The sequence below is a fragment of the Ictalurus punctatus genome, chromosome 26 (genome assembly GCF_001660625.3).
Source record: "Ictalurus punctatus breed USDA103 chromosome 26, Coco_2.0, whole genome shotgun sequence".
Classification (NCBI taxonomy): Eukaryota; Metazoa; Chordata; class Actinopteri; order Siluriformes; family Ictaluridae; genus Ictalurus; species Ictalurus punctatus.
In genome coordinates this window covers 7,420,354-7,434,573 of record NC_030441.2, presented here as the reverse complement: position 1 = coordinate 7,434,573, position 14,220 = coordinate 7,420,354, and the positions used below count along the sequence as shown (strand labels likewise).

The window sequence follows — 14,220 nt, the reverse complement described above, 5'->3', positions numbered from 1 at the left end:
GGATTAAAATACGCAATAGATATCCGATATGTTCACAGGACAAAACAGAGGTGCATTTCCACTGCACCAGCTTTGCCTTCTTCTTGCTTGGATGATTCCGGTGATTACGATGTGCACTTGGAGAAGGTTTGCTAACATTTTCCATTGGATTACTTAAGGATAAAAACTATTACAAGGTCACTTTCTAACCGGCACCAAGGCCACACACAATTCTCTAGAAAATCAAAAGACGTTTGTCTCTTAGGTTTGTTGAATTCGGTGCAATTTATGTAAATGTACAGCCATTTCCAACATTCAGACGGTCTCTCTAGTAAAGGGAAGGCTGGAAGGAAGACCAAGCCCCTCGCGAATGCACAGCTCTGAGACGAGACCTATGATATCGACGTATACGATACGAGTACCTACTTACAGATGTGCACGCATCACTCGAATTTCATTAGAACACGATCCAATGCAGAGCCAACCAGCACTACAGGGGCGGTGCGGGTCTCTGTAGGATGGATTAGAAAAAAAAAACCCTCACGTGATTAGGAAAGGAAGGAAAAGCCTGCCTTCAGTGGGATTCATTCCTGAACCAGCTTTGTGCAAGCTGTTCCCAGACTGAGACACACAGCTTTCTGTAAAATGGCCCAAAACCATGTTCACTATTAAAAAAGGGAGTTAAACAGGTTACAAACCTAAACTCTCATGTCCCTCACTGGATCTAGTATTTCCATTGAGCTTAAGTGTGTAACTCCTGTGAGAGAATGTCTTTGTGAACGCCAACGTGGCCCGGGTGAAAAGGAAGAATGCTGCTCAAAGACGGCATTGTGTTGTAGAAAAACAACGACGCGAGGGAAGGTGAAGATGGGAAGAGGGGAGTAAGGTGATGCTTTGTGCTACTTAATCATTTTAGAAGACTGAATGTACTGGCAAGAGAACAACGGCTCCTTTGTTAAAAGTCGAGGTTAGGAAAAGAGTGGACTTTGAGGATCATGTGATACACTTATTAAACACCCCCCCCCCCCCCCCCCCCCCCACACACACACACACACACACACTCTCAGACAATTACTTATTAGGATTTGGAAGCTAAAGTCCTACAAGGTCATCCAAGACTACAGAGCTGAAAAGCCTTGAGTTCTCACACACACACACACACACACACACACACACACACACACACACACACACACACACAGAGACAGACAGAACATTGACAGACACGGGCAGCGTCAGGGATCCTGCAGGACCCAAAAAAACCAACCAAAGAAAAAGATTGTGGAAGCTGCTTTATCCTACTCAGGGTCACTGCGACTTAAATAACTTATTTGCTTATATTTAGGGAAATAAGATATGATAGACGGGTACAAACAAAATAACCGGGGGAGCGAATGGAAATGAGCGGGAGTTGGTAGGATTGGAATTTTTAAAGAACACCTACGAGCCAGCGCACATCTCTAAACATACTGCTCCCATTTCCAGCACTTCAAACCAATGTAATGAGATTCAACACTATAGACCTGCACCAATCAATAGCTTCAACCCAAAGTAATCTTACAAGCACCTTTATGTGCTGACCTATAACTAATTACACTTGGTAAAAGTTCAGGAGCAGCGCAAGTCGATACCTTGCACTTTGCACAGAGAAGCTGTACTTGAGGAAAGTAACTCTATGCTTTAATCTCCAGTGAAGCGAGTAAAGGATCGTACAGCGACGTGGAAACGATTCGAATCAAACTGCATTCTGCTGAAACGGCCTGCCTCTAAACTGCTGGGAATAGGCTGAAGCACATTTTTGTTCCTGATTTCATTCAGCTGTCATTGTCATGGGTTGTGTTTAACCTGTAGGATTTAAAAGAAGCAAAAAAGTTCTCCAAAACTGTGAAGAGATAGCATTTCATGCTTTGGTTTCATGACTGCTTGAGGCACTGCTCACATGAAAATGTGCTTGGCAGCTCTAAAACCAGCCTCATTAACTTTTAATCACATTTCCAACTCATGCTATAATTTAAATGACATGAGTGTCCATTTATAATTATTCCACATTTACATTACTCTTTTTTTTTTTTTTTTTTAAGAAAAAAACACATTTATTTTTAGCTTTCATATTTGTTTCTGTTGTAATCTTTTTCGTTCTGTGAACAAGCTGAACGTGTCATTATTTTGTGTCTGATTTCTGAATGTGGCTGATGCGGACTGTGGAGTGGAACGTTGAGTGCAAATTATTTTCGTGGGCTTTGCTGTTTGCAAGACCTGACTTGTCTTGGAATGATTTCGTATTATGCACATTAACATTTTAACCTTTTATTCTAGCAGTACACAGGGCCTGGAATTTGAGCTCGGGAGTCGCTAGTACACCCTTAAAAAAATGCTGGGGTTTTTTTTCCTACCCAAATGACTTTTGAGCCTTTCGGGTCATTTTCTCAGTCTTGGGTAGTTTTGTGTAACCCAAACACTAGGCTAGTGGCTGGGTCATTTTCACCAACAGCTGAATCACACCCCCCCGCTGCGGTTTTCACACGGACAGACCGTCAGATTTATCTGGAGATACAAGGCTCGCATCAATATATTTATCCATAAAACCATTAGAAAATAAGCAGAAATATGTTCCAGAACAGTGCAGTTTACATAACGCTAAATGCACCACTATATTCGTTAGCCATCTAAGTTGGTTTACTTGTTTAATTCCCACTGGATCGTGGGTTAGTCTTTTGGTCTCCTTTGATCAAAATCTGGCATTTCATCTTAAATATGACTTATTTGAAACATTTACTTCAAAGTCTCATTTTACATACATACGTTTTGCATATTTGCATATATATATATATATATATATATATATATATATATATATATATATATATATATATATATATATATATATATATATATATATATATGTGTATACATGTGTATATATCTATCTATCTATATTATTTATATATCTCTCTCGCTATATATATATATATATATATATATATATATATATATATATATATATATATATATATATATATATATATATATATATACACACACACACACACACACAATTTTAGCAGCTCTAGCAATACATTTCAGAGCACCTTCTTGTGTATAAATAAAGGAGATACCATGTTGAAATTTGTTTATAATGTGGTATATTTGACATTTCCAAAGGGTAAAAATAACCCTGAAAATATTTACCCATTTAAGAAATAAAAATAGGTTTTTGTAAAAATGAAACTATCCTTTCGGTTGAAAACCAACCCATTTGCTTGGTTAAAAGAAACAACCCAACTTGATGAGTTAGTTCAACCCTAAATGTCATATTTACCCAGCCATTGGACTAAAAATAACCAAATTTGGGTTGTTTTTAACCCAGAGTTTTGTTTGTTTTTATTAAAAAGAGTGTAACCTTTGGAAAGTCTGCTTAGAACCTGCTTTAGTACATATGTCTAAATCTCTAAATTAAAAATGTTCATATTCAATATTCATTTGACTTGTTTATCAGGTTTCTCTTGCTTGCGTATGTGTGAAATATACAGCATTTGAAGCTTTGCCGTTGCTGCCAACACGAAGCCTTTCGTAGTCTTTGCAGACAAACTCCTGAACAGCAGTGCAGCGATAAAGCGTAAACCTTGACGGTAATGGGTTTAATCTTAAATGATAGAACTTGAAGCTGCGTCATTATTGAAATAATGTGATGTGTGTATAGCTTTTTATAAAAACAGCCCTACATAAAAAAAATATTCCCACACATCATACACACAGCATATACTTACTTTCTGCCAGCCATTATTTCTATTGATGTAATAATAACACGTTATAAAACACTGTCACGCAGCCAAGCCTGTTTCTTACTGTAGTTCTGTACATTTCTGTGTAATGGAGGTGTACAAAACCCCACAATTTATGGCTAAATTTAGTCCAGAATTATTACCAAGTTAAACCCACTGCATTTTAAGCAGAAACTACAGAAAACTGTACAAGTTAGATTTCATTAAAAATTTTATTTATTCTTACTCCAGTTCATGGAAATGTTTTTGTATAACTTTTAGTTTGCAACAGTGAAAGTAACACTGACTCACAATCCACACCATTCTAGTCCACTAATAAACAAGAGGAGAACCCATGCTGAACTGAACAGAATGAGAGTAGACATGGGTAGCTACTGTTTCCTGTCTCGAAGATTCAGTTTCAACCATCTGCTTACTTTCCTGCTAATCCCCCCACCCCCCCCTCTGGTCACTGTGGAGCCAATCAGGCTGCTCTTGGTGGGCAAAGCTCTTGAGCCAATCAGATAAAGGCAACAGGCCCGTGCCTGCCTCCCTACCGATAGAGGACTCGGATAGCACGGTACTCTGATGCTGGCGTTGATACATCTATCAGGAAAAATGGATGAAAAGTACAAAGGTTTGTTCATTTATCCCTTCTGGAGGTTAAACAGTGGGTGGCGTTTGACCAGTAAGTGATGGGAGTGTGCCAATAAACCGCACTGAAGTGCAAGGCTTGGGAAAAAAATTTCAGTATAATATAGGGATGAAGTGTAATTGTGATTCCATAAAAGGTCTTAATCTCGTATCTGAATAAATGAAAAAGACTGATGAAAAAAGAAAGAAAGAAAAAAAAAAAAAAAGAAGCTTGAAATCATGAGTCATCAGGTTTAAGGTAATAATTAATAAACTTTAAACTTCCTTGTACAGAGTACAAAAACAAGACCATATGAAGACCTAATGCTCTTTGCTTTTAGTTAATTCTTTTCTAGTTTTAACCACAACACATATTTTACCTTCCAAGCATTCTGTGTATTCTACCAAGCGACAGCATACCGTGACAAAGCTATAGGTTACTTTATCAGCACCCTACAATGTAACAACCCCCAAAACCTGGAATTCCTACTCAGGAGTAAGGAGGGTCTCCTCAGCTCCGAGTTCAGCACATGAGGTCATATCAACATGGCTGCTCTCAGCATCAACAGTAAACAAAGCAGAGGGGTTTTAAATTTTTTTTAAATGGATTACCCAGCTTGTAACCATGGCCTTGAACACTACTGATCCACAGAGAATTTTATGAACCAGTGTCTCACACATTGGTCATTGTTGAGAAGAACACGTCCTCATCCACAACCATGATGAATTTCCCTACCATCTGCTGATTTGCATGCTAAAGGCTTAGTGTGTAATCCCCGGCTTCAAAGACTAGGGTCATGTTTCTGTGAACTTGAAAGCTGGTGGATTTTCAGAATGAATCGGAGAGAATGGAAGACTGGACACTGAGAGTAAAGGAATACGAGTAGTAGCCAGTGTGATGGTGGTATTACGGAAACGAATTGTCTGAGCAGGTTAAAAGCTGACGAGGCGCAGAAAATCTCCAACACTGACTTTCTACCTTCGATGTGATGAAAGGGTAAATACCTTGGGTTTTATACGAGTGTAGGAAAGTAAACTGATGGAAAAAGATAAAGAAAGAGCAAGTAATAATCCACAAAGCCAGAAACAGAGAGAGAGAGAAAAAAAATGGAGAACACAGACAGAAGGTTCGGTCTGTTTGCGGTAGATAATAAACACACTTGCAGTTCTGATAAGCCTTCATTGTGTGAGTGTGTGCATGCAAAATAATAACCACTGCTGGTTGCTGCGACCGGATCCCCATGGTGGGTGTGCAGTGCGGTGATTACAGGGCGATCAGACTCGCGTTTCGTTTTCGCTCCACCTGCCAACATTCCACTCCGCACTTCACCATCCCACCGACACACACCATGTGAACCAACGTGACCGAGACAGTAAAGCTGTGAGCTGCCACAGACATTGACTGCTGCCTCACCAACCCCCAATTAAACATAACGTCAGTGCTGCACAATCAATCCATTGTCCCACCCCTCACAGTCCCATTTGGAAGAGGGGGTTTTGGTGGCCATTTATCTTCTAGTGGTTGCCCATTTGCACAGATCTAAAGTCAGGCAGTTTAGCATTTTCTCTCTAGCTCTAAAGATCTGGGGTATTCCAGCTAGCTTTAAATCTGTACCAAGTGCAGTACTGTACAAAAATATCAGAAAATTCAGTTAAGCAAAGATACCTTCAAAAACAATTCAATGAAAATATTACTGCATTAAACAGTAAAGTAAAAAAAAAAAAATAAAAAAAATAAAATAAAATAAAATCAACTCACATTTTGCCTTTGAAATAATATAAATTCTTAGGTACACTGTTGTGCACAGTTACAAGAAAAAGGTAGCTGGCAGGACGTTCCAGGCTTCTTGGAGAACTTGCAGTTCTTGTTTCTTTGTACTGTAGATAAAATCCCAGACATCCTTGATATGTTTTATAAATCAAAAACATGACTGAATACTTACCACTTTACTTACTCTGTAATGCTGGAGAATAACAACTGAAAACTTCTGTTTTTTCTAAACACAATTATGCAGTAGGCTTAAAATAGCAGTTCAGGCGAAAACGACTAACAATACAAAGAAAAAAAAAAAGCAACAAAACAAAGACACATACAAAAGCAGGACTGCATCCTGTATTGTGTTAGCTACACTGCTATACTGGGAAGAAAAGACCAGTTTAATGGTCCTGTTTACACTAGTGTGCGTTGTTGCTACGGTTACACCTGTCGTCTGCACTACTCCGAGACTTTTGGAAACGCCGAAGACCGCGTTTTAGTCTGAAAACTCCAGGCTCGTGTTTCAGTGTGAACAGACCAAAACGAAGACTTTTGAAAACGAAGGCGCGGCGTTCTTCTGGATCATTTCGTATCCTTCCCTGATTCGTCAAGCCCTTACCATATGACCGTTACGCTGCCTTGATCGTATACACAGCACGGAGACTGAACCGCAAGCTTTGCTGGCTTTGTTGTCACTTAGCAACCACTGGGGAGTTAGATTCTGTATTGTATAAAACTGCAGCTGCCTACATGCGCAAGAGGCGAGCTACGATTAGAGAAATCGCCAACAAATCTCATTTCGAGCGGCGTAAGCCCTACAAGGAACGCCGGTTTGGACCAACAACCGACTTCCTGTTTACACTTGTATGCGAATGCCCAGTGTGGCCGAGGATCGGTTTCATTTTAAAACGAAAACGCCGTCGTGTAAACAGGGTCTAAAGTTGCACTCGGTTGCCGAATCAAGCCGGTCACATATTTGGTCTGGGATAACGCTTGAATCTGGCCTTCTGTTTATGAAAGATTACTACAGTAACTGCTCAGATTGTACCCGCTCCAGCCACCATAACAAAGTCGCTCCCAGGATTTTATTTTATTTTATCACTGTGCTGTACGGTGCCTAGTACATTTTATCCCAGATAATTTATTCTCGCTTACTACACTACGAACAAAAAGAACAGATGTGCTGGGCTAAAGATTACACAAAAGTCCAAACAAACTGTGTGAAGAAATCAATGTTCATTTCTAGCAAGCCTGGGACAGATAAGAGAAGAACGATCCAAAATCTGTAAGGAGAGACGTGGGACAACAACAGGGACTATTTCCCAGAAATGCTACCGGGTCTGACTTCGTTGTCTGACCTCCAGTCACTGTAGCGAAACACAAGTCAAGCTATTTAGTGTTGTAGTACAGAGAGGTGGACGGAGGCGGACTCGTTTACTTTGTCACTGAACTGAAAAGGCCTTTGACTTGATTTTGAATTGAATGCTTTTAACCTGGAACGCTGGCATAACATACTAGCTTTTTATTTTAATTTTTTTTTAGCTATGGGAACACAGCAGACATTACATTGGTTAATTCTGCCAAAACTGTTCTGAAATAGCTAAAGGATTTTCAACTTCTTGTAGTGTAGTGAAAAACACTGACAGCGAGTACTTAAACGAGCTCAGCTTCTTTCTGTCGCCAAGGCAAATACTCTTCCTGCTTTTTTCTTTCTAACCAAGCAGGTGCCTGATTCCACTGTTTTAAATCATTTGATCTGTTGGCCTGCTGTTGACCATCAGGTGTGCCTGCTGTTTGGTTCAAATGAAAAGCTGCAGTCAAACCAACCCTCACTGGATTAAAGCTTCTAACTCGGAATTCTCAGACTTCCAGCTTAGAAAAACCCCCCAAAGAAAACACTTGACTCGGAATTCCTACTGGGAAAGTCGGGAAGGTCTCCTCAAGCCCGAGGAGAGGTCAGCACGGCTGCACACACACACACACACACAGACAGTAAATAAAATATCATTTTACTTTACTGTGTGTGTTGATCAATCAACACACACATTACTTGGTTAAATCTACAACGCAGACCTTGGTTAAATCTACAACGCAGACCCACTTCATAGCGTGAAAGTGTTCAGCTTGAAAATGACACCATTCTGAGCTCAGACTTCCCACTTGTGAGTTAAGTCGAAAGCAGAATTAGGTTGGTGCTCAGCTAATCCCAGCACATAAGTAACACACACACACACACACACACACACACACACACACACACACACACACACAAAGCAAAGAATGACTAACACTTTTTGTCTTAGCACCAGCTGGGGTCAAACAAATATAGGAACTTCCCTAGACAGGAACAGGAAAGAGAAGCAGGAATAGCTTTGCACGGGTAGCAAGTGGCCGTCACTCCACCCTTTCACAAGTGGTCTGAAATTAGGCACACTTACAAGCCATACAGAAAAACAAAGCTTAAATCATGCAAAAACACCAAAGCATAAAAGTGACAAAGTTATATAAATCCTGCAGAATGGGGTAAAACATCAGCACAGAAATGTACGTGTATAATTCTAGATTGATAGAAAGTATGTGCGCGTGTGTGAACCTTATATCAATCTACAATGAGACTTTACTGTGCATCATCATATTTCCAAGGTGATGGATGCACTTGCAATAATCCTTACTAAACAATCTAAATAGGATTGAGCGAGCGATGGAAATTCTCCACTTGTGGTTAATGTATCAGATGAAGAGCGATGGAAAAAAACCCCCAAAACACAGCAGCAGGAACATGAAAAGGCAGATAAAGATCATCAGGCAGCACTTCATCGCCATCACTCCTACCCGAGGGAGCGGTAATTATAGAGGTGGTTACCGAGGGATGGCCTGGGTGCTACAACAACCAGGCAATGCAGAGGAAAAGGGAGGAGCCCACACACACACTCACACACACACACACACACACACACACACACACACCAAGACTATTTACGACACAGAATAAAACAGAGTAAAGATGTAGGTTGTATGTTTTTGTACATCTATATTTATCTCGCCCCATATATTTGGAAAGCTGGCCTACACTTACAGATATGCTGTTACCATAAACCTGTGATCAGAGCACAAGAAAATGCTCTTTTCATAGCATCCATTACAGGCTCCATTATACTGTAAAATGCTTCAATTCACATGAAATACATACACTGTAAAAATAAATAAATAAATAAATAAATAAATAAATAAATAAATAGATAGATAGATAGATTCCTCAAAAGGAATCTTAACTCGAGCTCTGATATCCTATGAGCCGTAACACTCAACCTGTATTGCTGCTACCTGTAGTCAGGTCATAGTGCCAAGGTTACCCGGTCTGTGGCTTCCACGTGGAATAAGGCCCCTTTGGGGCTTTTGAGCTTTGCACTAATCACACTTCCTGTTCACAGCTGACTGTGAAGGTCAAACCCCAGAAGAAACAGACATCTGTCTCAATATGTCTGCACGGTTGATTGCACTTGGTTGCAGCTCCGTTGCCAAGGCAGCAGGACCACTGGAGGATCTGCATTAGTCCTGGATCTCATCATCTACCCAATGAAAACAGCCAGCTAGGCCTCCTGGTTTTTTCTCCAGGGCACTAAACAGAGCCACACCTGCATCCAGCTACAGATCTAGCACTGATACAGACTAGGCATGGACCAATAGGTTTAGCCTAACATTTTATCACACAAAGAAGATTTTTGTGTACGTGTTTCATAACTTACAAGCACATCAATTAAAACACAACTTGAACATTTACATGGCATTAGCTCTCATCAGTCCTTAAATATTGTGGAGGAGATTCCTTGATTTTCTTGCAGATTTGGACCGAGACACGTCATCAGGATTCACATTCAGCTAAAGCCCTCTACGATTCACGTGCATCAAAGAGGACTACAGCTAAAAGGTCTCGTTTAGCAACAGACTAAAGGCCGTGCAAAACTTTTTCACCAATTAGAGTTGTTTTCCGCAAAAATCACCAAAAAGAAAACTGCAAAGCGCATTGCAAATTTTGAAGGGAAAAAACAAAAAAGCAGCAGCAAGATTAAGCATTTTTGGCTGCAACGATTGCAAAAACACTGAAATCATGTATAGACGGTCTTATTAACAAACAATGGCTTGACTAACAACTAGCTAGTTGACTGATTATTTAGCCAGCCATGTTCAACCAAAAAAAAAAAAAAACTTTTACTTTAATGTAGTGAACAGAATTGATAACAAATTTCACCAAGTTGAGGCACCCAACAACATAGCCAATATCTTGGGAAGGCACAAAATCTACCTGGACAGTTTCCTCCCAAATGTGGGACAGAGGTAAGAAAACGTGTACAGGATGAAATGCGTGTCTTGAATAACACAATATCTAAAACGATTATTGGTGCATTAGTGCAGATGGGATGAATCCTGGCCAACTGGCCATGGCTATAATGGCATAGCCATGGCTCTGCTCTTCACTCCAGACACAACATCCCTCACCTGCTGACAAGTCATGTTGTAGCCAAACAAAGCTGCCTATTCAACACCAAGCTTTTTCAGTGACCGGCTCTGAATGCTTTCCATTCCACTGTAGGCAATGTGACCTTTTCAGAGCCACAGCACTGAATCAAGTGGATGAACAGCAATACACCACAAGGGTAATTGAAAAGAAAACACAAAGCGGAGGCAGATCACACAGAACAAAGCCACGACTTGTTATCAAAAGCAAACGTAGGAAGGACCATTTTTATGATGCATTCTAATAGTTGGCAACAAAGTATGCAATTGATGGTACACAAAATTTTCTATGACGAGGAACTGAAAGCAAGACGAAAATGAAACGTAGTGAATTAAAGCAAGTAATTCAATAGTTTAAAGACTATGATTTTTTTCATAACCATACTAAACAAGATACTGTACCTTAGCAAAAAATGCATACTGTCCGATTATAGAAATACATCTCATTACATTTCATAATTAAATATTTAAACAAACATATTAAATACGACGAGCTATCTGACAAGAAACATATTCCTAGTAGTAGTTCTGTGAATGATTTTTTTTAAATAACAAAAATGAGGTTTTACATGGGGTGATGAATCGAGGCCCTCAATCTAGCTAACTGACCTTCAACAGAACTCTCACTTTATTTATCATTTATATTGACTAAAACCAGGTGCACGCTGTGTGCGTTTTAATAGTCTTTTGAGACTCTTGCTCATTGGACTGTATGAACACGATCCTCGCTGTAAGCTTTGTCACACTGTAGGATCTCAGTTGTCGTTAATGTCAGACTGTACGAAAGTCAAGACGCGGAAAACGACTCGTACGGATTAGGAGAAACCAGACTACAGGACCGTGCCTCAAATCTTCTGACACTTACAGAATTTAATCAAAGGAAAAATGTATTAATTTATTAAACGGCTATTAATCAGCTGTCGGAGAACACGTCAAACTAGCGATCAAAGATTACAGATTTTGACCTAGGATTACAGGAATTTTTTAGGTTTCTCAAAATTTGTCTCACACGATCAAATCGAGGTACAGCATGAACCCGGCTTAAGGCTTCGTGCCTTTAACAGCCTGATGATATAGAGGTATTACCCAACTGTCAGCATTAGGGATGAATTAACACAGCCTCGGGCCTATATACTTACACACTCTCCCTATTACCCAGGTTCAGACACCTAAGCTTGTTAGTTGATTACAAGCACAATTAAATCAGAGAAATGCTAAGATGCCCACTGCCATGAACAAAACATACATACATTTACTGTCAAGGTCATAGAAAGGTACATTTTCAGAAAAGGTGAAAATTCATCGATTGTGTGCGCCGATTGTTTGCTCGGGTCCATTCTGTCTGAGGTACAACATTGAAAAGCCTGTTGTTTCACTCGTCCCCATGGTGTTTGGATTTGTTGCTGGTGTAGTGAGTGTACAATACAATACAGCCAGGAGAATGTAAAGTATGCATATAAAGATATGAGTGAAGAATCAGGCCAAATACATGACAAGCTTCTTGAGTCCTGGTGTATTAACAGTAATAACCATACCATGTAACAGTCTGTGGCTTGTTACAGTCGAGAACTTGGCCTTGTAGAAGACCTTTACACCTTGGGCGTAAATACTATTGTTCTCTTTCTCAGAGTCTCACTGAAGTGAAAAGGCACAGCTTACTGCAGTTTGCTAAGCGCCGCCATCTTTGATTCGGTATGCTACATCCAACAAATCCCAGTCCACGGTAGGCTGTGTGGGTGACGCGTTTATTTCAGGAAACAGTCCTTTGTAGATTTACAATATACAAATAGATGGCAAAGAAGAGCTAGTATTGCCGTTCAATTCCCTCACAGAACAAATAAACTGCCATTTTTTCCCACCTCACACATTAACAGCACTGCTATTTATAAATGAAAACAGGACGCCTGCTGCGCAGTTGTGAAGACAGCAGCATGAACGACCAGCAAACCCTGAAATAAACCCAGTTTCTAAAGGAAAACACACACACGCCATGTTTTAGGCTGTTTCTACAAATGCGTCTCAGAGCAGCTCGGCTCGCTATGTTTCTGTAAAAAAAAAACCCACAACAATTGGACAATAAGTGAAGTGTGGTGTTCAATGTCAGCTTCCTTTTAGGAGATATTTCTCATGCTTCGATGTAAGCAATAAAGCCCAGTCTTGGAGAAATGCCCAAAAAAGGTTCAAATTCATGTTTTATTCACAAGAACGCCATGTCAGCTGGTTAGCCTATAACAAATCTTTTTTCCAGCACTGAGACCGCTGAAATCTCTCAGACACAGGTTACAGCACAGCCATTTAAACATACTGTTACTGGAACACAGTTTGCAGTGATGTTTGTATTTCAGTTATCCGAGTGGTTTACTGAGAACATCGAGGAAATAGTTTAAAGACCCTTGTAGTTATGTTAAACCTTGTAATTGTAGATTGAACACCAGTATGGCTGTACAGGTTGGGACACACGGCGCACCCATTTACAACAACACAACCTTATTCTTACCTCCACCGCGAGAGCCGAGCTCGCGACCATCAATAACAGGAAAAGCCGACGATCCCACATTCTCCTAAAGAGCTTCCCGAGGTTTCTGATATTCAGTGAATGTTTTTTTTTCTTCTTCTTCTTCTTCTTCTTCTTCTTTTTTTTTTTTTTTTTAAATCTCTAACTCTCAGTTGCAGAGCGCCAGCGGTTTATCCGTGCTTTTAGTGGACGCGTGTATAAGGGCGAGACTGCACACAGCGTCACTTGACCGACCAATTTGGTAAGACTGGGAGACGATTCTATAAAGAGTCGAATCTCCGATCCGAATTGGCATTGGGCACTGTGAGTCGATTCTACGCGAGTGAACTCGATTCGGCTTGATTTCGCACCCAGACGAGGTGACGTCGAGATCCCGTCGTTACTGCTTGACTACCTCACTTCACACCATCCACAGAAATTAAAGTAAAAATTTAGGCGACGAAACAAATCTTACTTAAAATAGGCCTATTTTGAGACTGTTGACAACTATCCATCTTAAGATGTTGACGTAAAAATAAGAAAAATGATTAGTTTCTATTAGCAAAATAAGTTGATTTATCTAGCTCTCACAATCGAATTGGTACTAAATTTAGCAGAATTAGACTGTAACATTGGTACTAGTTTATTCAGACATGGACCTAAAAGTTTGAGTTCATCGTCAAAGACACCCAGCCTAAATATATTATGCAGAATCGACTCTTTGAATCGGTTCCAGTGAGTCAATTGATTCTGCATCCATTGGAATCTGAATCAGAGTCGACTCCAAAGTTTATGGAATTGAATAGCCTACTAAGCGAAAGCCTCTGTGTGTCGGGGGATGTTGGGTGTGTGTGTGTGTGTGTGTGTGTGTGTGTGTGTGGGGTGGGGGGTGTCCTTTTTTATGGGTCCTCAGTTCTCATAGGTTAGATTGACTTCACTCATTTCAGTCTCTTTCAAAATCAATATCCTACATGGGGATAATCCATTCTCTATAACTCACTCAGATCTCTCTCATTTTTTAGACACAAGCTTCCTTGAACTGATAGCACCCAGTTTTCTAGCCACTAAATGTATTTGATTTA

The 14,220-nt window shown here is 40.1% G+C and overlaps 1 protein-coding gene across 2 annotated transcripts in view; it reads right to left on the bottom strand.

Moving 5' to 3' along the window:
- Nucleotides 1-13,410, bottom strand: part of appa (amyloid beta (A4) precursor protein a) — a 35,796-nt gene extending 22,386 nt beyond the window's left edge. The window contains exon 1 of one of the 2 annotated variants that reach the window (XM_017457799.3): nt 13,142-13,410. In XM_017457799.3, the coding sequence (XP_017313288.1) occupies nt 13,142-13,201 (60 nt within the window). In that variant the 5' untranslated portion in view covers nt 13,202-13,410. The remainder of the gene's footprint in view (nt 1-13,141) is intronic. The other variant, XM_017457797.3, reaches the window with a different exon arrangement.
- Nucleotides 13,411-14,220: the final 810 nt, after the last annotated feature.